The sequence below is a fragment of the Ahaetulla prasina genome, chromosome 2, assembly GCF_028640845.1.
Source record: "Ahaetulla prasina isolate Xishuangbanna chromosome 2, ASM2864084v1, whole genome shotgun sequence".
NCBI classification, from domain to species: Eukaryota; Metazoa; Chordata; class Lepidosauria; order Squamata; family Colubridae; genus Ahaetulla; species Ahaetulla prasina.
This window is the reverse complement of record NC_080540.1, coordinates 262456752-262483549: the sequence shown is the minus strand read 5'-3', so window position 1 is coordinate 262483549 and position 26798 is coordinate 262456752. Positions and strand designations below refer to the sequence as shown.

Sequence of the window (26798 nt, the reverse complement as noted above, 5' to 3'; positions counted from 1 at the left end):
AGCTGGGTGGGGCTGGACCATTCCGCAGCATTGGAGAAGAAGCATTCATGGTAGGACCAACGTCCTTTCTCCCAGTGGACTGCAGAATGGTCCAGAAGTGGGACATACCAAAATTTGGCTGTCCTAAGGGCAGGATGCCGTAGGGACTAGAGCCCCCAGGGCCAAATGAACCTGTTGAAGGACTCTCCTTCCAAAGGATGCTTCCGCAGAAGCGTATACATCTAATTTATAATGCCTTATAAAAGGTGAAGGAGTAGTCCAGGTGGCCACCCTGCAAATCTCCTCGAGGGATGCTTGCGTGGCTCATGCAGCGGTAGTAGCTGCTTCTCGTCTCGAATGTGCAGTAATGCACTTGGGAACAGGCAATGTCTGAATTTTGTATGCCGGGGCGATAGACACTTTGATCCAGTGACCAATAGTGGGAGAGGACACCTTGGTGCCCAGTGAGGTTGGCTGGAAGGAGACAAAGAGAGTCTCAGACTTCCTGGTGGGTGCAGTTCGCTTGATATAGGTCTTGAGGGCCCGTCGAACATCCAAGGTATGCCACGCTTTTCCAAGGCATAAGAAGACCGAGGGCAGAAGTTAGGCAAAATGATCTTCTGGGCTGTATGAAACCAGGAGTTGACCTTAGGAATGAACGAGGGATCAAGCCTCAAGATGACCTTGTCTGAATGGAACACACAAAGGTCGGACCTCAGAGAGAGGGCCACCAGCTTGGAAATGTGCCATGCTGATGTGATGGCCACCAAGAATGCCACCTTAAAGATGAGGAATCGGAGGCTCGCTGTCTTCAGGGGCTCAAAAGGTGGCTCAGTGAGTGCTTTTAGTACTCTGGGTAAGTCCCAGGTAGGGTATCGGTGAACAACCAGAGGTCGGATGTTACTTGCACCCCGCAGGAATCTGCAGATGATCGCGTGGTGTGCCAGCGGCTCCTTGTCTTCAATCAACAAGATGGTGGAAAGGGCCACCACCTGTCTTCTGATGGTGTTGTGGGCAATCCCCTTGTCGAGGCCTTCCTGTAGGAAATCAAGCATCCATGGAACAGAAGCCGAAAAAGGGTTAATATGGTGCTGGGTGCACCAGGTAACAAATACCTTCCAGGTTGAATTGTAAATCTGGATAGTAGACTGCTTCCTGTCTGCCTGAATGGCCGAATGACCTTGTCAGAAAAGTTTTCCTTCCTCAAGAGGACCCCTTCAAGTGCCAGGCGGTCAACTGGAGCCACTGAAGCTCTGGATGGAGCAGGTTGAGAGAGAGGCTTTCTAGAGGGATCCTCCAAGGTCTCGATATGGACAGATTGAGTAAGTCCGCGAACCACGGTCTCCAGGGCCAGTAAGGGGCCAGCAGAATGACTTCTGCACCTTCCGCAATGATCTATCGAATCACCCCCAGTATCAGGGGAAGAGGCAGGAAGGCATAAAGGAGACCGGGGGGCCAGGTGCAGCAGAGGGCATTGGTCCCTACCGCCCCCACTTTGTGATATAGCGAGGGAGATGTGCATTCAGGTGTGAGGCAAACAGGTCCACTAGTGGCCGTCCGAACTGGATGCAGACATCCAGAAAGGTCTCGGGGTGGAGATGCCACTCGATGTTGTCCACCATACTCCTGCTCAGGAAGTCCGCCTGAGCGATTGTCATGGCAGCGATGTATTCTGCCTTGAGAGAGCATACATTGGCTTCCGCCCACCTGCCCAGGCTGAGTGCTTCCTTCATGAGACCTCGTGATCAGGTCCTGTCCTGGTGGTTGACATGTCCCTTTGCGGCAATGTTGTCCGTCAGTTTGAGTAAGTGATGTCCCCAGATGAAGCGCTGAAAGTGCCTCAGCGCCAGATGGATCGCTCTCATCTGCAACCAGTTTATGTTGTTGCTGAGGACCTGAGGTGACCAACAACTCTGCGCCACTTGGGAGTTGAGGTGGGCTCCCCTGCCATAAAGACTGGTGTCCAATGTTAGAGTGATCCTTTGCAGTTCTTGTATGATGAATCCTCTGTTGAGGGCAGGTGACTCCCACCACTGGAGGGATCTCCTAACAGCGAGGGAAACCCTGACCTTTGTCCGAAAGTTTGAAGAGCCCACCTGTTGATATGGCAACAGGAACCATTGAAGATTCCGGACATGTAGCTGAACCCATGGCATTATTTGCATGCAAGAGACCATCTTGCCTAGTAGCTCGGACAGCATGGCCAGGGGAACCCTGGGGTGTGGCTGAATCTGAGTTACTAAGGTCTGTATGCTGTCCCTCCTTTCCTGGGACAGGAAGACCTGCCCCAGGGCAGAGTCTATGATGGTTCTTAGGTGGGTTAACCTGGTATCTGGTGTCAGATGGCTCTTGCGGCCAATACTTTCATGAAGCAGCATGGGGCCGATGCCAGGACAAATGGCAAGGTACAGTATTGGAGGTGGCGACCCGCGTAACAGAATCTTAGGAACCTCCGATGATCTGGTAATATTCGAATGGGGAGGTATTCTTCCAAAAGATCGATTGAGGCCATAAAATCCCCAGGACCAATCCCTTGGAGGATTGACAGGAGTGAGCACATCTTGAACCTCCTGTAGACAAGTGGGTGTTGAGGACCTTGAGGTCCAAGATCGCTCTCCAGTCCCCTGAGTACTTAGGTACAACGAACAGGATGGAGTAAAATCCCTGTCTCCATTGTTCTGGTGGAACTGGCTCTATAGCTCTGATATCTGGGAGTTGCTGAATCGCACGCTCCATGAGATCCCACGTTAAGTAGTTGTTGGAGACAGCAGTTGGGTGGGCTGGAGAGAAACTCCAGTGATAGTCCTCGACAGATGGTCGTGAGAACCCAACTGTCTGTTGTTGTGAGAGCCCATTGGTCTACATAGAGGCTCAACTTTCCTCCTTTGGGAGGACTGGGAGGTAAGTCTTTTTCGACTGTGGAACTGGCGGTTGCCAGATCCGCAAAAGGGGCGTCTTTGGTTACCAAATTGTGATCGGTCACAAAAGAGATTTTTGTCTGGTTGTCATGTTGGACCCTGCATGTACGGGTGTTGATGTGAGGGACCTTCCTGTGCATTGAAACAAAAGGGCTGTCTGCTATAATAAGGAGTGGCCCGCCTATCTGCCCTCCTGGTAGTTGTAGGCAGCACCATCCACTTCTCCTTATCCTCTACCAGCAGAGGGTCAAGAGACTCTCCAAATAATCTGGTCCCCTAGTATGGGGAAGAAGCCAGCCTCCATTTGGGTTTAAACTCTGCTGGCCACTGTCAGAGCCATAATAATCTCCTGGAGGTGACTGCTGAGGATAGGGCCCTGGAGGAGTACTTTGTGGCATTTAATGTTGCATCTGCTGAGAATTGAGCAGTGGCTATAAATTTGCGGTTTTGATGTAAATGATAATCTGGCCTGTAATTGTTGGAGCTAGATGAGGGAAGATTGATTGAAAAAGGACGCCGCGGTGGAGGCTTTAATGGCCCAGGTGGCGGCCTGGTGGGTTTTCCGGAAGGATAAGTCAAATTTTTTTCTCCTTCGGCTTTAGGCTTTCAGAGGGGTCCCCGGCCAGATAGAAGGAAGGGGATGCTAGGGCAGCAACCAGACCGTCAACAGAAGGTACCTGCAAGAGTTGGGCAAACGGTGGTGCCATGCTGCAATTTCTTCTGTCCGTACCACTGGGAGTGGGGAGAGATGCTGGACTGAATCATTGGTTGTGGATGACATCTGTGAAGAGCTTGGGAGCAGCTTGGGAGCAGGGAATGAAGAGTTGTTGAGCTAGAGGCTCAGAGAATAGGCCATGCCCTTGTCCCTGGGCAGGCTGGGACTCGGTTGCTGGAACTTCTCCTTGAAGTCCGGCGGCGACCTTTGCCTTGAACAGTAAAGACTTGAAGAGGCCTGAGGGAAAGAGAAATGTTGGTATGTCAGGGAGCGCCCCCTCATCATCCAAGAGATCCTGGTCTCTTTGGGCCTCCTCCCTCAGAAATAACCTGTCACTAACACCTGAATGGGAAGATGATTGGTTGGATGAATCAGTTAGACTGGCAGAAGGGGAGGTGGGGGCATGATGTGAATAAGAGGCAGAAGCAATAGAAGCTGCCCTTTGTTGTTGTATCACCTCTGCAACACCCCTGGAGATTGTCTGCAAAATTAGAATCTAGAAATTTTCAGGCAAGCCTGACAATTGGGGTGCTGAGGCCTCCGATGACTGAATAGGTCTAGGATCCTTCGCTGCGATGGTACAAGCGAAAGGACTCTCTCCCCTAACATGCTTTGCCGTAGCTGATCCTAGTGATAGTGGACCAGCGCTCTCAGGTGACCAGGCCCTTGTTGAGGGGCCTGCCTGTTCCTGATGCAGCAATCTGGAAACTGAGTGGTCACTAGCCAGTGACTGAGTTTCCAAGTGACCCTGCTTTGTCTGCTTTTCAACAGATTTCTGCTTGGGCTCCTTCCTGGAAGGCTGCTTGTCCTTAAAGATATGGTGAGATTTAGAGGACACCTTCCTTCCCTCTGAGGTCCCGGGCTCTTCCCTGGATCTGGGCTTATCTGCCATAATGCTTGGGGAGGAATTTAGGGAAGCCCAAGTTGTGGCAGCTATGCCTGTTCCCAGGACTTAGCCAGCACACCTACAAGCCTAAATAGGCTGCTCCAAGGGTGGCTTGCCTGAGGCGAACCTAGGAATTACCAGCTCCTGCACAATCCTCCCCAACAAAGCTAGGCAGTTTCAATGCGTTGGTGGTAAAGTGCCTCTTGCCTTCCAGGAGCCTGTAAACTGCCGCCGCGGCATGCACGGTAAATCAGAAGGAATGGGGGGGGGGCAGTGTGAAAGCACTGCATTCTAATGAAAAGTCAGGGCCCGCTCTGCAACTGACAGCCACGAGGAGATCGGACGGTGTGATAGCATTTCGCAAAATGGCCACTGCCTAAATCGACGGCGTGGCAAGCCCCAGAGCCAAAAGGCTGATCCGCAATAGCAGAAATCAGCCGCAAAATCAGCCGTGTGAAATCGGACAGCGCGAAGGCGTCTCATTCACAATGGCTGCGCCTGCTTGATGAGATGCAGGCACTGAGGCCAAAAGGCTGTTCAGCAGGTATGTCATAGCTGCTGCGGCTGCAGTCTTCTAAAGGAAATGATCAAAGAGTCCCCACATGGTAGGATGGCCGACAGTGAATCGGCCACCTGGCTGTGGCTGTTGACGGCAGCCTGGACCGCTACAAATGGTTGGTGGCATGGTCAGCAAAGCTGAACCTGCCAGCACAAGACTCCAATCTGGGGCAATTGAACTGTGGGGGAAAAGCCTGATATGATAGGACCGTCCAGAATGTCCAGAAGTGGATCGAAACAGGAGCAACTGTCAAACATGTCTCTGTCAGACGACTGAGTTGAAAACTGGGCCCAATGAACACAGTGATGGTGTGGCCAGCAAATTTATGACTCAGTCTCTGGGCAGTTTGCACTGTATCAACCCACTTCTGGACCATTCCGCAGTCCATTGGGAGTCCATTAGTAATTGTTTTACTAATTAGATTTATATCCCAGCTTCCCTAAGCAATTTAGTAATTTACACTGATGTCAGTAGATAATAATAGTGCATTGTTAAGTTCAAGGATTCCTAAATCCAAGTCCAGCAATATATTTGCTACCACATAATGGTGTCATGATGGATGTGAACATCTTTATAAAAACTGGCCTGACTTATTTATTGTTTATTTCTATTGTGAAATTAAATATAGGGAACTCAGTTTCTTCACTGGCCGCATTTCAGCCATACTAATTTTCTCTGCTATAGAAGGTTGTCAAAATGGGAACCAACATTTCTCAGGTTAGATAGAACTTTTAAGTAAACATTGATCAGAAATCCAGAAAAACTTTAGTAGAGCTAGAGAAATTGATTTCAAAATTTTGCAGTAGGCAGATCTGTATGCATATGGGGAAAGAAAGAAAAAATGCTTCTATCTATATCATATCTTTGAGTGTAAGTGGATTTCTGAGTATTGGTTAAATGTCTGGGTAGTATAGACATATTGCTGTGCCTGAAGTAAAGATTTACTGCTTTTATTAAAGCAAAATCTGATAGTCATACCTTTTCAGTTTAAAATTATGATTTTAACTATTTTTATACATTTTTGAATATATGGTTATTCTTTTTTTGTTAGTGTTTAAAGAGCAGAAAAACAAGATATATGCATGTTAAACTATATATTTTTCATCATTGGTATATTTTTAGAATTCTTTATTTAAACAAGCAGAAGAAATGGAACAGGACACCTTGATCACCTTGAATGTTGAGCGCTTAATAAGTACATTTGGACATGTTACAGTACACTGGGAAGCTAGTGGGAGTATTAATGACATATTTCCAACTTCAGGGGTGGTATGTATTTTGCCAATATTTTAGTTATAGAAACTGCCAACTGGTTTAATTGCTAATGTATTACTGATATAATTAAATAAGAATCAAATTGACTAACTTAGAAGTTTTGTTCCCTCATATTGTCCTTTAATTTCTTGATCTAAAATTTCAAAATCATTTTGACTTATGGAAAGAACCTTTTCTTCCTTTGCTTTTATGTGGCATTCTACATGCTCCTTAGATAACTTTATCTAATTTTCTTAAACTAAAAGAAAAAATGAGACATGCTTTTATATAAATTGTGAATTTCCTCTGGTTGAAAAAGTGCTTTCTGTGTGATATTACTTCAGTCCTTCATAGGGAAAGAAAGTTGTGACATACACTATTTTTTAGAAATCCAGTATCAATACAATATTTGAGGGGAAAAATTAAAATATAAATTTATACTATAATGCATACTGATACAAAAACACTGCAGTGTGTCTTTTTGCTGCATGTATATATAGTAACTTGTATCGTGTCAACTTACAATATTGTTTATGAGTACCTGCAGAAAACTCTATTTTATATTTGTTGTTGTTGTTGTTAGTTGCGAAGTCATGTCCGACCCATCGCGACCCCATGGACAACACTCCTCCAGGCCTTCTAGTCCTCTACCATCCTCTGGAGTCCATTTAAACTCATGCCTACTGCTTCAGTGACTCCATCCAGCCACCTCATTCTCTGTCGTCCTGTTCTTCTTTTGCCCTCAATCTTTCCCAGCATTAGGCTCTTCTCCAGTGAGTCCTTCTTTCTCATTAGGTGGCCAAAGTATTTCAGTTTCATCTTCAGGATCTGGCCTTCTAAAGAGCAGTCAGGGTTGATCTCCTCTAGAACTGACTTGTTTGTTCGCCTTGCAGTCCAAGGGACTCGCAGGAGTCTTCTCCAGCACCAGAGTTCAAAGGCCTCAATTCTTTGGCGCTCAGCCTTTCTTATGGTCCAACCTTTACAGCCATACATTGAAACTGGGAAAACCATAGCTTTGACTATATGCACTTTTGTTGGCAGGGTGATGTCTCTGCTTTTTAGTACGCTGTCTAGATTTGCCATAGCTTTCCTCTCCAGGAGCAAGCCTCTTTTAATTTCTTGGCTGCAGTCCCCATCTGCGGTGATCTTGGAGCCCAGGAAAATAAAATCTGTTACTAACTCCATTTCTTCACCATCTATCTGCCAGGAATTGAGAGGGCCGGATGCCATGATTTTAGTTTTCTTAATGTTGAGTTTCAAGCCAACTTTTGCACTCTCCTCCTTCACCCGCATCAAGAGACTCTTTAGTTCCTCTTTGCTTTCTGCCATTAGAGTGGTATCATCTGCATATCTGAGGTTGTTGATATTCCTTCCGGCAATCTTAATTCCAATTAATTAAATTAAAATTAAAACACTTTTAAATTTTTTTAAATTAAAACACACTTTTTTTCTTCAATAATCATTTATAAGTACTCAAGATTATAGTCAGTTGCCATTGCAAATGATTATTGAAGAAAAAAGTGTGTTTTTTATTTCCTCTGAATGCCAATGCAACTTAGAATTTTAATACAAAAAGCAAAATAAACTTTGTTAGACATGAAAAATCCAAAATCATATTAGCAGATCCTTCCCCTTCAACAGCATTAAGTTTCTATCTGGTAAACAAAGCAAATGTTGTATATTTAAGCTATGGAATTTGCATAGCTTAAATATACAACTTTCCTGTATTTAATAGGAAATACAGGAATAAACTGCAGATATTAAAATCTCCTCTTCCTAAAATTGGGTAAGGTAGTATCTGATATTTCAAGTTGCTTCAACCTGCTTTCTTCAAAATATGTTGGACTACAGTAGGAGTTACAGTCCAGCCTCTCTGTAAGATTTTATTTTGTACCATAGGTAAACAAAAAAAACATTGAAAAGAAAACAAGCTCTACCAATTCAATTATTGGTTACAATTTGTATATTTCCAGAACTACAGAAGTATCTTAGAAACACTTTGTTTCTTTGTTTGTTTTTTATAAAATGTATTGGTCGCCCATCTTACTGCAGGGTATCTCTAGGAGCTTTCAATATTTATGTTTCACTGTTATATTGCAGGTAGTTGAATAAGCATAGATAATTATGTAACTCGAAAAAAGTAATGACACCATTTAAGCCATATTGATATTGCAATTTGATTAGGATAATTTGATTAAATGTTTCCTTTAACTGATACAAAAACTGCTAATGTTCATTCGATTGCATGTGTTAAGTCAACAGTTATGTGACAAATATAAAGTTGTATATTTTCTTGTTAAATTTTCTAGATGGCATTTTCAGAGGGTCAGGCTTTATCAACAATAACATTAACAGTCCTTGCAGATGTTATTCCTGAAGCTTCAGAGACACTGATTATAAGTCTCACTCATATTAGCACTGTAGGCATTCAAGACCCCCAGAGAGGAGCCATAATTGATAGAAGTCGAGCAAAAGCTATGCTTACTATTCTGCCCAATGACCCTCCCCTTGGTGTAGTGGGATGGCACACAGATTCTCTTTTTAACAAAGTAGAAGAGCCTGAAGGTGAGTCGGTTCTGAGAAAATCCTAGAGAAATTCAAATATATATTTCCAGAATTTTTTTGGAAAAAAAGTATTCTGATATACAATGTTACAGTTACATCTATAGATTTTAAAGAAGACATTTCTAAATATAGTTTCAAATGGTTTTTTAATCTGGGGGGACCAATATAATATGTAGAATGCAATATGTAGAATGTGGGTTAGACAACACCACCACCAGATGGATTCGTAACTGGCTGACCAACCGCACTCAAAGTGTAGTCCTCAATGGAACTACATACACATGGAGGGAAGTATGCAGTGGAGTACCCCAAGGCTCTGTTTTAGGCCCAGTACTCTTCAACATCTTCATCAATGACTTGGACGAGGGGATAGATGGGGAACTCATCAAATTTGCAGATGACACCAAGCTGGCAGGAATAGCCAACACTCCAGAAGATAGGCTCAAGATACAGAAGGATCTTGACAGACTTGAACATTGGGCGCTAACTAACAAAATGAAATTCAACAGTGAAAAAAGTAAGATTCTACATTTAGGCAAAAAAACAAAAACAAAATGTACAGGTACCGGATATGTGGTACCTTGCTCAATAGTAGTAACTGTGAGAGGGATCTTGGAGTCCTAGTGGACAACCATTTAGATATGAGCCAGCAGTGTGCAGCAGCTGCCAAAAAAGCCAACACAGTTCTGGGCTTCATAAACGGAGGGATAGAATCAAGATCACGTGAAGTGTTAATACCACTTTATAATGCCTTGGTAAGACCACACTTGGAATATTGCATTCAGTTTTGGTCACCACAAAGTAAAAAAGATGTTGAGACTCTAGAAAGAGTACAGAGAAGAGCAACAAAGATGATTAGGGGACTGGAGGCTAAAACCAGTGGTGGGATTCAGCCAGTTCGCACCACTTCGGGAGAACCGGTTGTTAACTTTGTGAGCAGTTTGGCAAACTGATTGTTGGAAGAAATCATTAGGGCAGAGAACCGGTTGTTAAATTACTTGACCCTCACCACTGGCTAAAACATATGAAGAACGGTTGCAGGAACTGGGTATGTCTAGTTTGATGAAAAGAAGGACTAGGGGAGACATGATAGCAGTGTTCCAATATCTCAGGGGTTGCCACAAAGAAGAGGGAATCAAACTATTCTCCAAAGCACCTGAGGGTAGAACAAGAAGCAATGGGTGGAAACTAATCAAGGAGAGAAGCAACTCAGAACTAAGGAGAAATTTCCTGACAGAACAATCAACAAGTGGAACAACTTGCCTGCAGAAGCTGTGAATGTTCCAACACTGGAAAGTTTTAAGAAAATGTTGGATAGCCATTTGTCTGAAATGGTGTAGGGTTTCCTGCCTGGACAGGGGGTTGGACTAGAAGACCTCCAAGGTCCCTTCCAACTCTGTTATTATATTATATTATATATGAGTAGCAAGAAATATGAGTTATATTTCTGTATTTAAGTGAGACATTTCACTGATTTTTTTTAAAAAAGCGTTTGAAAAAACTATGTTTAGAAAAGTCTGCTTACAGTTTTTTTAAATTTCCTAATTTTTATCATAACACAATTTTTTTCTTGATCCTAGAGAAAATACAATTTTTGGAAGTAATATGAGTTATTACTATTATGTAGTTCATTGACTATAATAACATTAGTTTTGGTTGGAAAAAACAAACTTTCAATAAGAATATATATATTCATTAACTTTAATATTGTTTTTTTCCTAGGGAGACCAACTACTATTACTTTACATATTTTCAGAGAACAACCATTTGTTGGTGATATTAGTATACATGTAATATCCCACCCTATTTTTTCACTCCCTCTTGATAATCAAGCCATTGAAAATGAAGATTATATATTGGAAAACAAGACCATTATTATGACAGAGAATATAACATTAGTTTCAGTTAATGTAACCATTTTACCAGTGAGTATTTGAAAATATATAAATAGTTTGTAGAAAGCCTATATGTGAATGACATATGAAAAGTGAAAATACTTTTCTGATTAATATTTCTGCATAAAAGTAAGATAGTACTCAATAATTTAATGTTATCATTCCCAATACATCTAAATCTGAACTAATTACATTCCCTATATTTAAAAATCTATTTTTTCACTGTCTTTCAACATTACAGTAAATTTCATATGTCAAATGTTATTTACGATAGTTGAAAATTCCCAAGTTGATTAATGCTTGAATATTATTTGTGTGTAACAAAAAGTCCAGATATATCTATGTACTTTATGATTGATTGATTGATTGATTGATCAGTTAATAAATAGAACACTTACTGGTGTATTGCCCTCTATAATTTGTAATCTCAACAACTTCTAGATTTTATCTGCATGTTCTCTGAGTAAATTGTATGGAGTATTCTACCATATTTATGATGCACTATTAGTAATAATAATTTATTAAATTTATGAACACCACTTTGATGTAGTGATTAAGACATCAGGCTAGAAAACAAGAGACTGTGAGCTTGTGGGCAGGAAGCCAGCTTGGTGGCCAGTCATTTTTCAGCCCTAGGAAGGAGGCATTGGCAAACTACTTCTGAAAAACTTTTCAATACCATTGAACAGAACAAAAATAAATTTGTATGCTGCCCAACCTCCAATTATTCTGGTTTCTATTAAAACATTCCATGGTTATTTTCTGATGCTACAATTTTGCATAATCTCTGCTGCACCTCACCTGAATAGATTTTCCTCATTTTTGTGAAGGTAAATTGATTCCAATCTAGTATATTATGACATTTCTCTACAAGCCATATTATCTTTTGGGCCAGACAAATCTTAATTAAACTTGAATTTAGTTTCAGAAAGTGACAGGGCCAATTATAGCGCAATTGCAGATTTGATGGGACAGGTAGATATAATCCTGGAGAAGCTGTCCTTCAGACAGTCTGAACTCTTTATCTTTAATCTTTGAGCTTAAATTAATGAATTTAATTTATCTTTAACTTTTTCTTAAATTGATCAGATATACAGAGAAGAGAAGATTTTGATACAATGAAATTATATTTTCAGCAAAGAAAATATAATTTTTAACAACCATTTTGTTTTATATAACTTTATATTAAGAGAATTGGTTGCTTGGTCCTCCATGTCTTTACTTTTCATTGAAACAATTATAACTTGAAATGATTTCTCTTACTAGTCTATCCAAAATCTGAATCTGCAAAATAATTTAAAACATTTTTTATCTTACAGGATAATATTCCAGAATTACAAGAGGGATTTTTAATCAATATTAGTAGCGTGCAGTTACTGAATTCTTCTCTTACTAGAGGGCAACAGAGCATGAAGAAACTTGGTTTAGAAATAGCTGAGATTTTAATTGAAGAGAATGATAACCCCAGAGGAATATTTCAGTTCAATATTAACAAGGTGAGAACAAACTGAAATATCTCAGTATCAAGAGCAGTAGAAACTATTCTTATTCTTAGCTGACCATTTCAAAGTATGTAGATAATAATACATAGATTAATAACGTGAAATTATAAATCTTTTACCCATGCATAATATGCCCATTGCTATTATGTTTTCCTGTGATATAATGAAGCCAAGTGGTCCATAATTATAATTTTTCCTATTTATTTATCTTAACCTGAATATGACAAGATTAGTTGGCAAAGAGTTGCTAAGCGTCTATTGATCCTCACCACTAAAGGTCTTGAATCTTATTCATTCAATCAATTTCATTTCAAACCAGTGACTTTTAGCAGCTTACATATATAATACATGCTATATAATATGACAAAATAATTAAATATTATTCCTGTAAGATCAGGGAGGTTGGTTACTAGATTCTATTTAGAACATGCATTTCTACAGGTACTCAGATGCCAAACCATAAAGGTCAAAACCAGCACATTAATTTATACCTCAAAATCAGCTGTCGCTCAGTTTAGATCTATAAATTCCATATTATGTATTTCCAGCATTGAGAGCCAGTGAATATGCATTCTGAATTATTTGTAATTTTTAAGTAGGCTTTATCCAATCTAATCCAACCTAAAGTAGGTTGTAGTAGCTTGTTATAGTGGTAATGAGGGTGTGAGTTTTAGCCTACAAGGTAAGGCCACAAATGGACCTTGGGTGAAGGCATTCCTACTTGCTATTCTACCTTCAAGCAGGAGCTGTGAGTGTAGATGGACCCTCAATTGTGAATCTGTTCCTACACTGTGTTGTGAGATAACAGAAGTAACACTACTATTGATAGAGAATCTTAATGCACAAACTGTAGTTACATCTTTCTTAGATTAAACTTCAAGCTGTTCTCTCCCATCCAGACCCTTAAAATCTCCAGGCAATAAAAATAGAATAGCAATAGTATTTCACCTACCTCTCCATCTGTTCCCCTCAATAGACAGATTGGGCAGGTATCCAAAGAACAGGTGGCACAATACAACATTGACAGATTTTCGTCCACTTCACAGTATTCATAAGCTAAAAGGATTCTTGATAATATGCCATGATAAAGAATAACTATCAAAGACACTCTCCATACATTTAAATGAAGAAATAGAAAAGCTGTAGCATTTCTCATAAAATAGGCCACTGATAATTAACTCATAAAATAGGTAATAATAATTAACTAAATAATTAAGTAAAAGCTTTTATTAAGGGAGGAAGCTCTAAACTATTCCATGAGAAAATCCAGAGGGAGAAAATGTGTCTATTTATGTATGTGATAAATGTGTTTGTACTTTTGTTATTACTACTCTCACTTTGGCCTAAGGATCCCTGAAAGAACAATTCCTAACTCTTATAGATATCCTATTATATTATATATATATATATATTATATAACATATTATTTATTATCTCTTGCTCTTTCTCTTCTTCTGCCTCCTCTTTCTGAAATACAGGCACTATTATATTTTTAATAAAGTACTAATTGTTCTCTTTCAAGGATATGAACAGGACAGTGGCTGCTTATGAAGTACCACCACCAGATAATATTCTGAAGCTGTCCATTGTTCGGAAAGCAGGAGCATTTGGATCAATAAAACTGGATTGGGAAGCAACACCTGCCTCTGCTAGTCTGAAAGACTTTTCACCATCGTTTGGAAATCTTATATTTGCTGATGGACAAGTATGTAACATATTGATAAATCATCCCCTCCAAACATTTTTTAATCATCTTATTCTTATGATTATAGTATGTTCCTTTTAAGATAATTGTTGGCTAATAATCACAGGATACTTTTTCCCTTTCTTCTCTTTTAAGTACTTTCAAAGCACATGTCTATGCATAAATATTCAAAAATAAGTGTCATTTACTTAGTGAGGTCTGAATAGATTTTAGCCAAAAATGTTTATGGTTCTAATACAGGGTGGCAAATAGGTTCTTTTTTGATGGTTGATTGCGATTGAAGAGTCACTCATATACTCATAAATGTATTACACTATGCATACCATTAATTGCTGCAAAAACAAGAACTTCATTGAAATCTGAGTCACGTTCATATTAAAAATATTGTGAAACCTACCAAACTTCTAAAAGTTGATGTAACTCTATTCATATTTTTTCTGAGCAATTTTTCTGTTTTGGATAAATTATCTAATGCAATTAAAGTAAAGAAACAATGCATTTTTATGTAGATATATTAAAAATTGATATTTTATTTCTAAATGTGCCACTGAATCCTGCTACATTTAGGGGGTTTCCTACTTCTTTGACTAGGTGGACTTTGCTGCAGAACCCTGTATGGAAAAAGCTTGTAGCACCTTGCTGCTTGTCTTTAAAGGACAGCGGAGACTATTTTGTAAAAGGGTTTTGTGGTATGTTTTTAACTGTTTATGATATGCATTATGCCAGACTTGCCTTTGAGGTTCTTTTTATCTATTTATCTATTAGCCAAATTTATATAGCTGCCCACTTCACCTGGACTTTAATTTCCATTTCTGTTTTGCCTCACAATTAAATCTAAATGTCTTGAGCTTGAGCATGCTCATGGTATTTATTTCATCTTTGTTTTTATTTTTAATTTATTTCTTAGGTTACAGGAGTGATAGAGATCACTATCATAGATGATGATGAGTTTGAATTTTTGGAAATGTTCACTGTTACCTTACTTAGAGTGACAGGTGTTGCAAGACTAGGTGATGATGTACAGGTGATGGTTACTATTGCACCAAATGATTCACCTGCTGGAGTTTTCAGCTTTGAAGAAAAACATGTAAGTGAAAGTAAGATCATATATTTATTGCCATATATATCCTTTGATCACTTGCATATTCAAACTTTAATGGATAGATATGTCCAGCTAGATGTCCCAGTCCGGCTGAAACCAAAAGTGGTTGTAGAAATAAATAATAAGTAGCTGCAATTAGCCAAGATGCTTCCAAAAGAGGACATGGTTCTGTTGATAATTGGGATACCAAAAGAAGTATAAGCTATTTTAAGGACCTCTGGGTGTCAACAATTGGGTGTAAAAGTAAAATTGAGATTAGGCATATTTTTTTTAGGAGCTTAAGTATCAATTCCACATGAGTTGGTTTCAAAGCTGGCAACTCTCACATTGTATTAGCAGAAGTGATACCACAACTGGAACTTAATGTTGTATGCAATAGTTGTTTTATCAAGTGATCGTCTTTATCTAACAGATAGGCCTGTATTTTTAAATGAAGGTGATAAATGGGACAAGAGAATAAATAATGATGCTGCTCCTGGAAGCAGAATTATTAATATAGCCTTTCATATATAACAGTTTTGTTAATAAATTTATTGTGAAAGAAGATATTTGACAGGTACAATTTGTAGGCAAATTCTAACACAAATATATTTTGAATCATCCTTAAATTAGTCTTTGTTTACTAACTGGAACAAAAGAAAGGTACTTATGTTCACCTGAAAACAACCCTGTACCATACTGAACAGACTCAATGTTTACTTATTATACTTATAATTTATAATTCTTAAGGACATAGAAGAAACAATTTAATTGCTTTATAATTGTAGGCTTTATTTGAAAAACCAAAAGAAAAAAAATGGTCACAAGGTCTACTTTATTTCATTATTTATGTATTACAATTATTTTATACTGCTCCATGGTGCAGCTCTGAGCACTGTGCAATAACTATTGCTATTAATGGGCTTCTTTGAATGACTGTTGGTTTGAATCGAATCATTTGCCACAATTAAACTGTTTTTAAAAGGGGAATGTGAGTAAACAGAGAAAGTCCCTTATGCAGAGATCCTCTTTAGTCTTTTATTGAGAGAGGCTGCATATGTGCATCTCTCCTGCTTGCTGGCAGTTTCTGGCACCAGGTACTGACAGGTACGTTGCTGGTTCCAGCAATGGATCAAAAGTGCAATGTGTGGGACATAAACTCAATACTGACATATTTTGCTTGTTATTCAGTATTGGTCTCCCTAATACCAATGCTTTTCTTGTTTCAGGTAAAAGTGAAAGAACCTCAGTCAATACATGATCCCACAGCAAATGTCTTTCTCACTGTAAGTCGAAGTTCAGGAGGCCAAGGAGAAGTCCAGATTCTTTGGAAACTTGAAGAGGCAGCTAGATATGATCTCACTCCTCTCAATGGTACTCTTTTCTTTTCTGAGGTACAGCCATTTTTGCCACCTCACTTTTTTAATGTTGTGTTATTATTTATTATTTTATTTTAATTCAAGCTTATGTATATATGTCATATCGTATTTTATGTATTCTCATTGCTTTCTTTTTCATTGTCTGTTTTCTATTATTTTGCTTCTGTTTTGCTTACACTTCTCTTCATTTCTTTCTTTTTATTGTTGCAAGCTGCCTTGAGTAGCCCCATGGCAAGATAGGTGGCAAATAAATTTAACGAACAAACAACTAAATAAATTCATTGCACAAAGAACTTTTTTAAAACTGCATATTTTCTGTGGTTAAATAATTATCAGATTTATTCAAATAAAAAATATTGATGTAAACCTAACATATTTGCACTGTTAGTCCCATGTAGAAAGTAGAAATGCAAATGCACAATTATGAATTTGATATAACTCTAATATCCTAAGAGAAAAGCTCTCATTTTTTCCCCTATGTTTTAGTGGTTTTTTCCTGTTTAACAGCATTGCCCACTGGATATATTTCTTAACAGGGTTAAAATTCTATGCTTATCTCCTAAAATATATTAATTTAATTTAGTGTTTTCCTCTTTTAAACTAATTTCATTTGATGATTTTAATTTCATTTAATATTAAGTTTTCCTTTTTCAGTATACCAAATTATAGCTCTAAGATATATAATCATCTTTTCCAATTTTATGCAGATGGAATCTCAGAAAACCATAATTTTGCGTGCAATTCAAGATGATGTTTTGGAAGGTGATGAACATTTTTCAGTTCATCTGGTGTCTACTGATAACACAGAAATATCACCTGTAAATGGTAAACACACTCATTTAAAACAGCATCCAAAGCTGTAATTGCAGCAATGCCAGACAGGTCTAATTACCTTTATTTTTTTTATCTGCGGTGCTTAGAAAACTATGGGATGCCATGATTAGATTCAAATAAAGAAAACACAGGGAATGTGGCTTGACTTTATTCACAAGTTTTCCCATGTTAAAAGATTAATTTGTGCTATATCAGATTTGTAGCATTTTTGAAAAGTGTCTAATTCTTAAATAAAGGTGTTGGTTTTTTTTACTAACTAGTTACATTGTACTATTTGAGGCTTTTGAAAATATATGTTGAGGTTAAGATTGTTTTTCAACTATAAATGCTGAATGTTGTCCTGAATATTGGCTTTGATTCCAGTATTTCAGTGCCCAAGAGGAAATCACATGTTGTATTAATCTTGTGATTTTTGTTAGACTTCTGTTGACAGACTGTACTGCAAGCTTTTGATAAGTAGATTTATTGTGGAAGAATTAACAAAGCCATAATGAAAGATTTTGCATGATTTTTATGACTCAAATACAAGCTCTATTTGAAGAGAAATAATGGTTTAAATTCTTTCATCACACTCCCACCCACAAGGTTGACTTAAATTATTATATTACATTACATTATTTAAATTAAATTTAAAAAGTGGATCAAGGAAATGCTGTGGATATATTATTTTTAAACTTCAGTAAGATATTTGATAAAGTAGACCACAGACTATTGCTTGGCAATGTGGGATAGACAGTACCACATCAGGCCCTATACAGCAAGATGCAGTTCAGCAATGAGAAAAGATCCTGCACTTAGGAAAAGCCAATGCATAGGTACAAAATTTATTATTTATTTATTTATTTATTCGATTTTTATACCGCCCTTCTCCCGAAGGACTCAGGGCGGTGTACAGCCAAATAAAAAGTGCAATATATAAATATATAAATATAAAATAGGCAGTTTCTGGCCTAAAAGTAGTCTTTGTGAGAGGAATTTAGGTGTCCTGCTGCATCACTGCTTAAATACGAGTCAGCAGTGTGCTGCATGTTTCAAAAAGGTCAGTGCTGTTCAAGGAATGACGTGATAGCTATCTTCCCATATTTGAAAGGGATAGGGAAGAGGCAGGGATGAAATCTAAAAATTTTCCCTACCGGTTCTGTGGGTGTGGCTTAATTGGTGGCCGTGGCTTGGTGGTCAGATGACTGGGTGGGCATGGCCAATAACAATAAATAATAAAAATAATAAAGTACACAAAACAATAAGAGGTACCAAAAACCAACTTTCACACTTTACACACACACAACACAACACAACTGACTCACACACAATGTAAAAGCAGCTGCACCTCACCCAAAATGGCTCCTGCAACAAGCAGGAACCTCACACAGCCACAAAAAGCCCAAGAACCAATTTTCACACTTTACACACACAACACAACACAACTGACTCTCACACACACACAAAATGCCAGATACAGCTTTGTGAGATTTTGTTTGTTTGTGTAGTTAGAGTGAAACACTACAGAAACACCAGATCTCAGAAAGCTGCACAAATATTTTATTTTATTATTTTATTTTATTTTATTTATATTTATATTTTTAGATAAAAACATCTAAATTTAAAACTTCCTTAACTTTAAAACTTCCTTTACTTTAAATTGCTATGTCTAAAAATAATAATAAAACAACTAAAAAAAACCCCAATTAACTATTTTTTTTAAAGCTCCCCCCCTTATTTATCCAATTCAAGGGACAAGGCAGGCAGATTGAGTTGCTCACCGATGAGATGGATTGCAGACAGGCAGATCAGTTGCTAGCTGATGCAATTGATTGCAGCAGCCAAAGCAAGGCCAGAATAGTGAGCGAGACCGAAAGAAGCAGGAAGCTCCAAGTAGACAAGTGGGGACCAGGCGATTGGGTGAGCATGGGTGGGGGGACAGGGACTTTTGCTACCAGTTCTCCAAACTACCCGCCCCCATCGCTACCGGATCACCCTATCTGGTCCGAACTGGGAACATTTCACCCCTGGGAAGAGAGAGATGATTTATTGTCCATAACATCTGAAGACAGGACAAGAAGCAATGGGTGGAAGCTCATCAGAGGGAAATTCAATCTGGAAATAAGGAATTTCCTGACAGTAGGAAGAATTAATCAATGGAACAGTTTGCCTCCTGGAATTGTTGGTGCTCCATCCAGAAGTTTTCAAGAAAAGATTGGACAAACATTTGTTTAGAATGTTATAAGTACTTCTGCCTTGAGTAGGAGGTTGAACAAGAAGATCTCCAAGGTATCTTCCAGTATTATAATTCTATGATTCTGTGACAAATGAATTACTTACTAGACAAGTTATAATAAGCATAACTAGAAGTTATTCTTTGGACAGGAGGGACAGTTTCACCTGTCCTTTGCTTTGGAAATAAATTAGTCATATAGATTATGGTAGTTTTGGCTGTTTTTATCTGGCCTGTTGAGAAGTTGTTCCTATAGGTGTAATGACTAACATCTTCAATTAGAATGAGGAGAACTAGTTTTAAATCCATTTTCAACTATGGAAGTTCATTAGTGCACCCGGAGGCTACAGTTAGTCCAGAATGCGGCTGCGCGAGTAGTAACGGGAGCCGCTCGTGGCTCCCATGTAACATCACTGCTCCGCAGTCTGCACTGGCTTCCTGTGGTCTTTCGGGTGCGCTTCAAGATTTTGGTTACCACCTTTAAAGCGCTCCATGGCTTAGGACCCGGGTACTTATGGGACCGCCTGCTGTTACCTTATGCCTCCCACCGACCGGTACGCTCTCACAGAGAAGGTCTCCTCAGGGTGCCATCCGCCAAACAATGTCGGCTGGCGGCCCCCAGGAGTAGGGCCTTCTCTGTTGGAGCAGCGACGCTCTGGAATGAACTTCCCCCTGGCCTACGCCAAGTGCCTGATCTTCGGACCTTTCGCCGTGAGCTAAAAACATACATTTATTCAAGCCGGACTGGCATAATGGTTTTTTAACATTTTAAATTGGGTTTTATTGTGGTGCGGTTTTAAATTTTTTAAATTTTAAATTTAAATTTTTATACATTGGCCTTTTTGTAATATGCTTTATTTTAATTGGGATTTTAATTGTATATATATTGTGTTTTATTTAGGCTGTACACCGCCCTGAGTCCTTCGGGAGAAGGGCGGTATAAAAATTTGATAAATAAATAAATAAATAAATAAATAAATTAGCTTATTTTGGAATAGTCACTACCTTATAGCCCAAATTCACGAGATTTTTGTTGTAGGATACAAAATCAGAGGAGGGAATGATGTATACACTACCTTGAGATCCTGAAGAAAAAGCAGAATAGAAATTAAAATAATAAACAATTATATAGCTCTGGTAATTAACATATGTTGAATTAGTTTTCCAAATAAAAATATAGAATGGCATCCTGAATCTAGCTAACATTGACTGTGCTGGGTAGATATATTGGGGCAGTAATCCAACACAGTTGGAAACCGTCAGATTGCATATCATTAAAATTTGACGATTAATAATGGAACTTTGCTAATTTACTTTTTTTAAAGAATTTGATGGTAATATGTTGAGAATAGAATGAAAACATGTAATTATGTAATAGTTATTGTTTTGTGTTATGATTTAAAAAAAATTAGCATCAATCAGCTTTTATTGGCAATTTCTTATGTTTATAGGTATAGCAACTATTACTATACTGGCAGATCAAGGAGCTTCTGGAGTTGTTGGGTTAGCTTCACAATCTACCCATGTCCTGATTGGGGAACCCATAGGAAAATATAATGGAACTGCTTTTATTGGGTAGGCAATTATTGAATTTTGTATATTCACTGTAAAACCATTTGTAGTTTGTGTAAGTATTTAACCACAACTCTAAAGGTGTGTCTTGATAGCAATTATCTGCTTTAGGGTCATTAAAATGATCGAGGTTTTCAGTCTTGGTTCCTTTTTCCTTTGGTAGTTTTTGATATATATATATTAAATAATTATAAATTTTCCCATTTGTCGTAAAGAATTCTAAGTACAGGTAGCCCTTGAATTACGAATGTAATAGAGCCTGCCCATTCCATTCGTAATCCGAGGATTCGTGGGAGCGAATCTCGTACCTTAAACCTCCTTTCCCCTACAGGTATTTCAGGGTTGGGAAGGCCATGGGGGGGGGGGGCTAGTGATGGAACACCTTAGACCACTCAAGACCTCCCCAACCCACTGAAATACCTCATGCTCCCCACAATTGCTTTCCCTCCCCCCCCCCAACCTGCTGCACTGGGTCACTTATCTTGTGAAGCTCTACCAAGCAGTCTCCCCTCCAGCCTCTCAGCCACATGCCCCTCCACAAGCCTCGCCCGGCACATTGCCAGACAAAATAGAGCTTCGGAGGGATAGATCTACACCCCTGCCCCAATGCTCTGTTTGGGCCTCCAGAGCAGAGGTGTATTCTACTTAGCTTTACTACCAGTTTGCAGTGGGACTGTGCGCTTCTGCGCATGTGCAGATCATCCATGATGACATCATGGCAGATGGGCAGAGCCTCCCACCGGTTTTTCTGTGGAACCGGACCGAACCGGGAGCAACCCACCACTACTCCAGAGGCCTCGCCTGGCACATTGCTAGCCGAAATGAAACTTATGAGGGGTGAATGTTGCGGAGCCTCTGCAGTTGTTCGTAAAGGCGAACAACTGCCAGGGTGCTGCAAGATTTGTAGTTTCGGGACTTGTTCATAAATGCTAGTGGGTGCTTATCATGTAACTTTGAATGCTTGCTAAGGGAATGCTCATAATCTGGGAATTACCTGTATAGAGCTTCTAAAAATAACTGTTTGTACAATGCACGCAGAGGGAAACTCAGATATAGTTATCGCAGACACCAAGCTATCATGGAGACTAGGAGAGCTAGTCTTGCCTTAGGCACAAATTCAATTGGATGACCTTTAGCAGGCATTCTCTTCAATCCTAGAAAGAAGGCGTTGGCGAACCTAAAAATGTTGATGGAAATATCCAGCCAGGTAGGGGAGGCCTCAAGTACAGAACTAGCCTCGAATCCTTGCACAGCCTCAAGAGATCCAGAATTGATCCCTCTTTATCTCCATAAAAGCCTTATCTATTTCTTCCCAAGTGAAGACTGGCAGTCTGGAAAGATTGCTATATAATAGGCAGAATGTAATTATAAGTAACATCTGGTTGCTTGTGCCTGACAGTTGCCAAAATAACTGCAGAGGTTTGCTAAGTAGTTGCTAGGAAAAAACACGCCTATAAATTCATTGGCATCTATACCTGTTTTGGTATAAAATCTTCAAAATTGTTGAGAATGTCTTACGTTAACATCTAAAAGGATAATACTAATTATTTCAAAAATTAATTATTGTAATTACCAATAAATATTGAAATATGAGTTAATTACATTTATTTTATTTTTTTACAGTCTATACTTTTAAAACAACTTCAGGATGAAAGTTTGAAAGGATGAAAGTTTCTTAAAGCAGCTACAATTTGAGCCTGAGAAATATCATGCTTGATTTAAAGAGATGTAGGCAGATACCACATGGTTTTTTTTGCATATGTTCCAAAGTGCCTTTTTATTTTAGTAAAAGTAAGAACTATCCTGCTAGATGAGAGAATGTAGCAGTTTTAAAGAAACCCTAGCCTAATATGCTCATGACACAACATACTTTATTGTTTTGGAAAAGTTCTTTCTAGTGATATCTTGTAATACAAAACACCATCAGAAAACTGTAGAATTGGTGGTTTACAACTACAAATCATATGCGTGAATTATTAATGCAAATAAAACAAAGTATTTTGATATTTATGGTGATTCATATAAATTTAGATATGGCTGTTGAATATACAGTAAATTTATTTAGAAAAATATCATGTTATTTTGTTATTATTCAGAAGGAAAGAAGAAGAAAAGTGTGTAGAATTGATTGAAGTATTTGTACTTGATATCTGGAAATGGTATTGGACCAATACCGGGTTATATTTTAAACACGATCATTTCTTTTTGTTTGGCAGTCTAGTTCGTGGGCCAGGGATCTTTGGAGAAATCACAGTCTCCTGGATTATAACATCACCTGATCAAAAAGAATTTGCTGATGTATCAGGAACTGTCACCATGAGAGATCAGCAGTCTGCTGCTGTTATACTGATTCAGGTATAAATTGTTTCCAGTAGTCAATGCTGATTTGTAGACACAAATACAACTTTAATATTAGGAATGGAGGTCCTTTGTTCTTTTTTTAACTTTTTTTGTTTGCAGTTTGTGAAGTTCGATCACTAGTAACCAAATGCTTTGAGTGATTTTGGGAGGTATTTTTCTTTAAAGGAACTCAGAAATCTTTTAAAGAGGAACATAAAATATTGTTATGCATTTTCTGATGTAGTGCACCACTGGTAGAGAGACTTGCCAGCATATTTGTATTGGTAATATTAACATATCATCCATAGATGATAGTACTATGTCTGCTATGACAGTTGGTTTTCTAAGATAAGGAACTTTTTGCTATACCTTATACTGCCTCATTATTGTTTGACAGTTTACCTTTCCTTAGGAGGACCTTGTTACTCAACTATATAACTTGACTCAGTCGTAATAACAAATATCTGTTATTCCACGTAGCATAGTGAATATTTCTGTATGTTTTTCAATTTAATGTGTTCAATCTCATCTAGGCTCTCGATGATGATATCCCAGAAGAAAAGCGACATTATCAGTTTCAGCTGACTGGTATTAGCAATGGCGGAATCATAGATGAGGCAACCAAAACAGCAAATATCACAATGGCTGCTAGTGATTTGCCATATGGACAATTCACTTTTTCTCAAGTAGTACTGCAAACAACAGAAGAAGAAAAATGGGTGGGCAGAGTTTAAATCCTAATTTATTAGAACAGCTTTTCATACATTGTGATTGAAGTTCTGTCTTGGAGATTAATGCCAAGGACTATAATTTGGAACAATAAGTGTTCCAAATATTTAATTTTACTTTTAATTCTATTTTAATTGAGATACCAATTATTCTCTGTTTAATTAAATTGTGCTTACCAGAGAAGTTTCTGAGATATATTTTGGGGTGGGGATATTGCATGAGGGGCTCACAAAAGAAAATATACAGCCTTTTAGCTTTCTAGTAATCTTTGAACAATGGCCAAGTTTTACATATTTCGTATTGGTTTAAAAATATATTTATTTCAATCCAAACTATAGTGGAAGCTGCTAAAGACCTGGTTAAAACTATAAAATCTGATTCTTACCAAGAGAGCTGACAAGTAGAATTTCGTTTAATACTTTAATATATTTATATATTCTTCCTTTTCAAAGCATTTCAGAGTGTTTACCTCAAAAACAGCAATGCTAACAGTACTTTAAAGCAGTAGTTATCATATCATGAGTTGCAGCAGAGCAGGAGGTTGTAGTCACGACAAGTTATGAAAGATGGTCACATTTAATTTAGTTCCCACTTTGCTTTTGTAGACTTGCAGTGGGTATGCAAAGGCAAAGTGGGAAGCAAATCCTACAGCCCTTTAATTGGTGGATGTTCCCACTTAATGATGACCTCTAGCTTAGCATGCAGTAATCATCAGTCCTTTATTATAGCCAAAGACCACAATTCTGCTTGCAGTGTTATTTCTGTCTACAGGAGTGTATTGTTAGAGAAGTTCCGTATTTTTATCTATTATTTTAAAGTTCTAGCCTTTCAAAATGAAAAAAAGGGGGAAATAAGAGAAAAGCTAATGTTCTACTATTAGTCCTGATAAAAAAAATAAGCGTAACTCAAGAAACTGGATGACTATGTATCACTGAGTCAAATATTGATTTATTGCCTAATATAAACCCCAATGAAATTACATAAAAGCTTTCAAAGATATCAATAAAGAGATGAGTTTTCAGTATCCAAAATGCCCAAAAGATTTAATGATACCCAATTTCACATTTTAATTTGCATAGTTAATTGTATCTTTTATTGGTTTATGAATTCTTGTTTAATTGATTTTATTAGCAATTTTAATAGTGTATTATATAGATAAGATATGTCTTAACAGATTTTCCTGGTTAATGACTCTAAATTGTTATTTTTAATTAGGTTGTGTTTTTATAATATGATAAGTTTCTAAATGCAAATTGTCTCTGACATTTTGATATTTATTTAGTATTTTGAATTATTCTTATATATGGTAGCTTGTTGAAAAATACACTGCAAGATAATAAGTTGTTATTTTCTTTGTAAGGTTGAAAAAAGCTATGCAGTTGCTTAGCACACCATCTAGTGTTCAAAACTGTCCTAATTACTCAACTTATTTTCAGACTCCAATTTCACCAAAAGTTATTGATGCTGGAATTAAATTTATGAAAGTTGAAATCATTCCTTATTTGGAATCAATTTCAAATCACTGTATAATATGAATACATAAAATATGTACTATGATACCATTTGCATATTTGCAATGTGCATTTCTTCTATTGGCTGAAGGTAATCAATGTTTATAAGGCGCTATAAGAGTTTTACTATAGATCAAAGAACAATAAACTGCAACAGTCCAAATAGTATGTTTTTCTACTCTACTAGAAAATGGATATCAGAGATCAAAAACATGAATTTTTTAAATGCTTTTCCTGAAGGGGCTTGGACTAGAATCCTTGTGGTCCCATCTAACTCTAGAATTCTTTGATTCTGTGCTTACCTTTAGAGAAATCATGAAGGTGCATTTCATCTTAGAACACAATTGTCTCCAACAGGCTAACGTCACAGTTGTCCGTTCTCATGGATTATACAAGCAAATTCACCTTTTGTATAAGACATTGAATGGTACTGCAGTGGAAGGCTCAGATTTTGGTGTGACTTCAGGAGAGCTTATTTTCAAACCTACTGAAACTATTAAAACTATTTATGTTGAAATCTATGATGATGATCTTCCAGAAGGTCCTGAGGATTTTTCAATAGTAATTACAAAAGTAGAATTACTGGGAAGGTAAAAAAAACAAAAGCCATCTTATAGAAAAATATTGACCAGTCATTAAATATAAAATACTGTGTAGAAAAACTTGATATCATAGTTGATTTTGTGATCAAGATCTAAAGTAAAATTGAATTTAACATGATGTACGTTATCTTATAGTTCCCTTGCAAACCAGAAATGTAAAAACCAGGTTCATTCTATTAGTAATAACTTGTAATTTGGTATTATTACTAAGTCAGTTACAAGGTACTCCTCAGATTATGATGGTAATGGGGACGAGCATTTCCACCACTAAGTGATGTCATAAAGTGTGATATCATGTGACCACATCGCTTAGCGATATCAATCCCAGTAGTCCCATTGCCACTGTAACCGTAACTATGTGAGTTAGTAGGAAGTGATTGGAATTCCAGGCAAGTAAGCTGGCAGGTTAGAGATGCAGGTTAGAACTATATGAGAAGGGAAGTGCTGCAGGTGAATGCTAGGGAACGCAGATGGGAATTGGGGCTGTGGGTAGGTACTTGGGAGTGTGACAGGGTTGGTGGGTACTAGGAAGTGCAGGTAGGTGCTGCAGGTGGGAGTAG

General features: G+C 38.2%; 1 protein-coding gene across 1 annotated transcript in view; it reads left to right on the top strand.

Moving 5' to 3' along the window:
• ADGRV1 (adhesion G protein-coupled receptor V1) overlaps positions 1 to 26798 on the top strand; it is a 307496-nt gene that overhangs the window by 100043 nt on the left and 180655 nt on the right. Inside the window, exons 53-64 of the mRNA XM_058172618.1 lie at positions 6180 to 6326; positions 8621 to 8876; positions 10599 to 10801; positions 12091 to 12267; positions 13796 to 13978; positions 14886 to 15065; positions 16289 to 16453; positions 17146 to 17263; positions 20936 to 21059; positions 23273 to 23411; positions 23930 to 24124; positions 25994 to 26226. Coding sequence (XP_058028601.1) covers positions 6180 to 6326; positions 8621 to 8876; positions 10599 to 10801; positions 12091 to 12267; positions 13796 to 13978; positions 14886 to 15065; positions 16289 to 16453; positions 17146 to 17263; positions 20936 to 21059; positions 23273 to 23411; positions 23930 to 24124; positions 25994 to 26226 — 2120 coding nt within the window. The remainder of the gene's footprint in view (positions 1 to 6179; positions 6327 to 8620; positions 8877 to 10598; positions 10802 to 12090; positions 12268 to 13795; positions 13979 to 14885; positions 15066 to 16288; positions 16454 to 17145; positions 17264 to 20935; positions 21060 to 23272; positions 23412 to 23929; positions 24125 to 25993; positions 26227 to 26798) is intronic.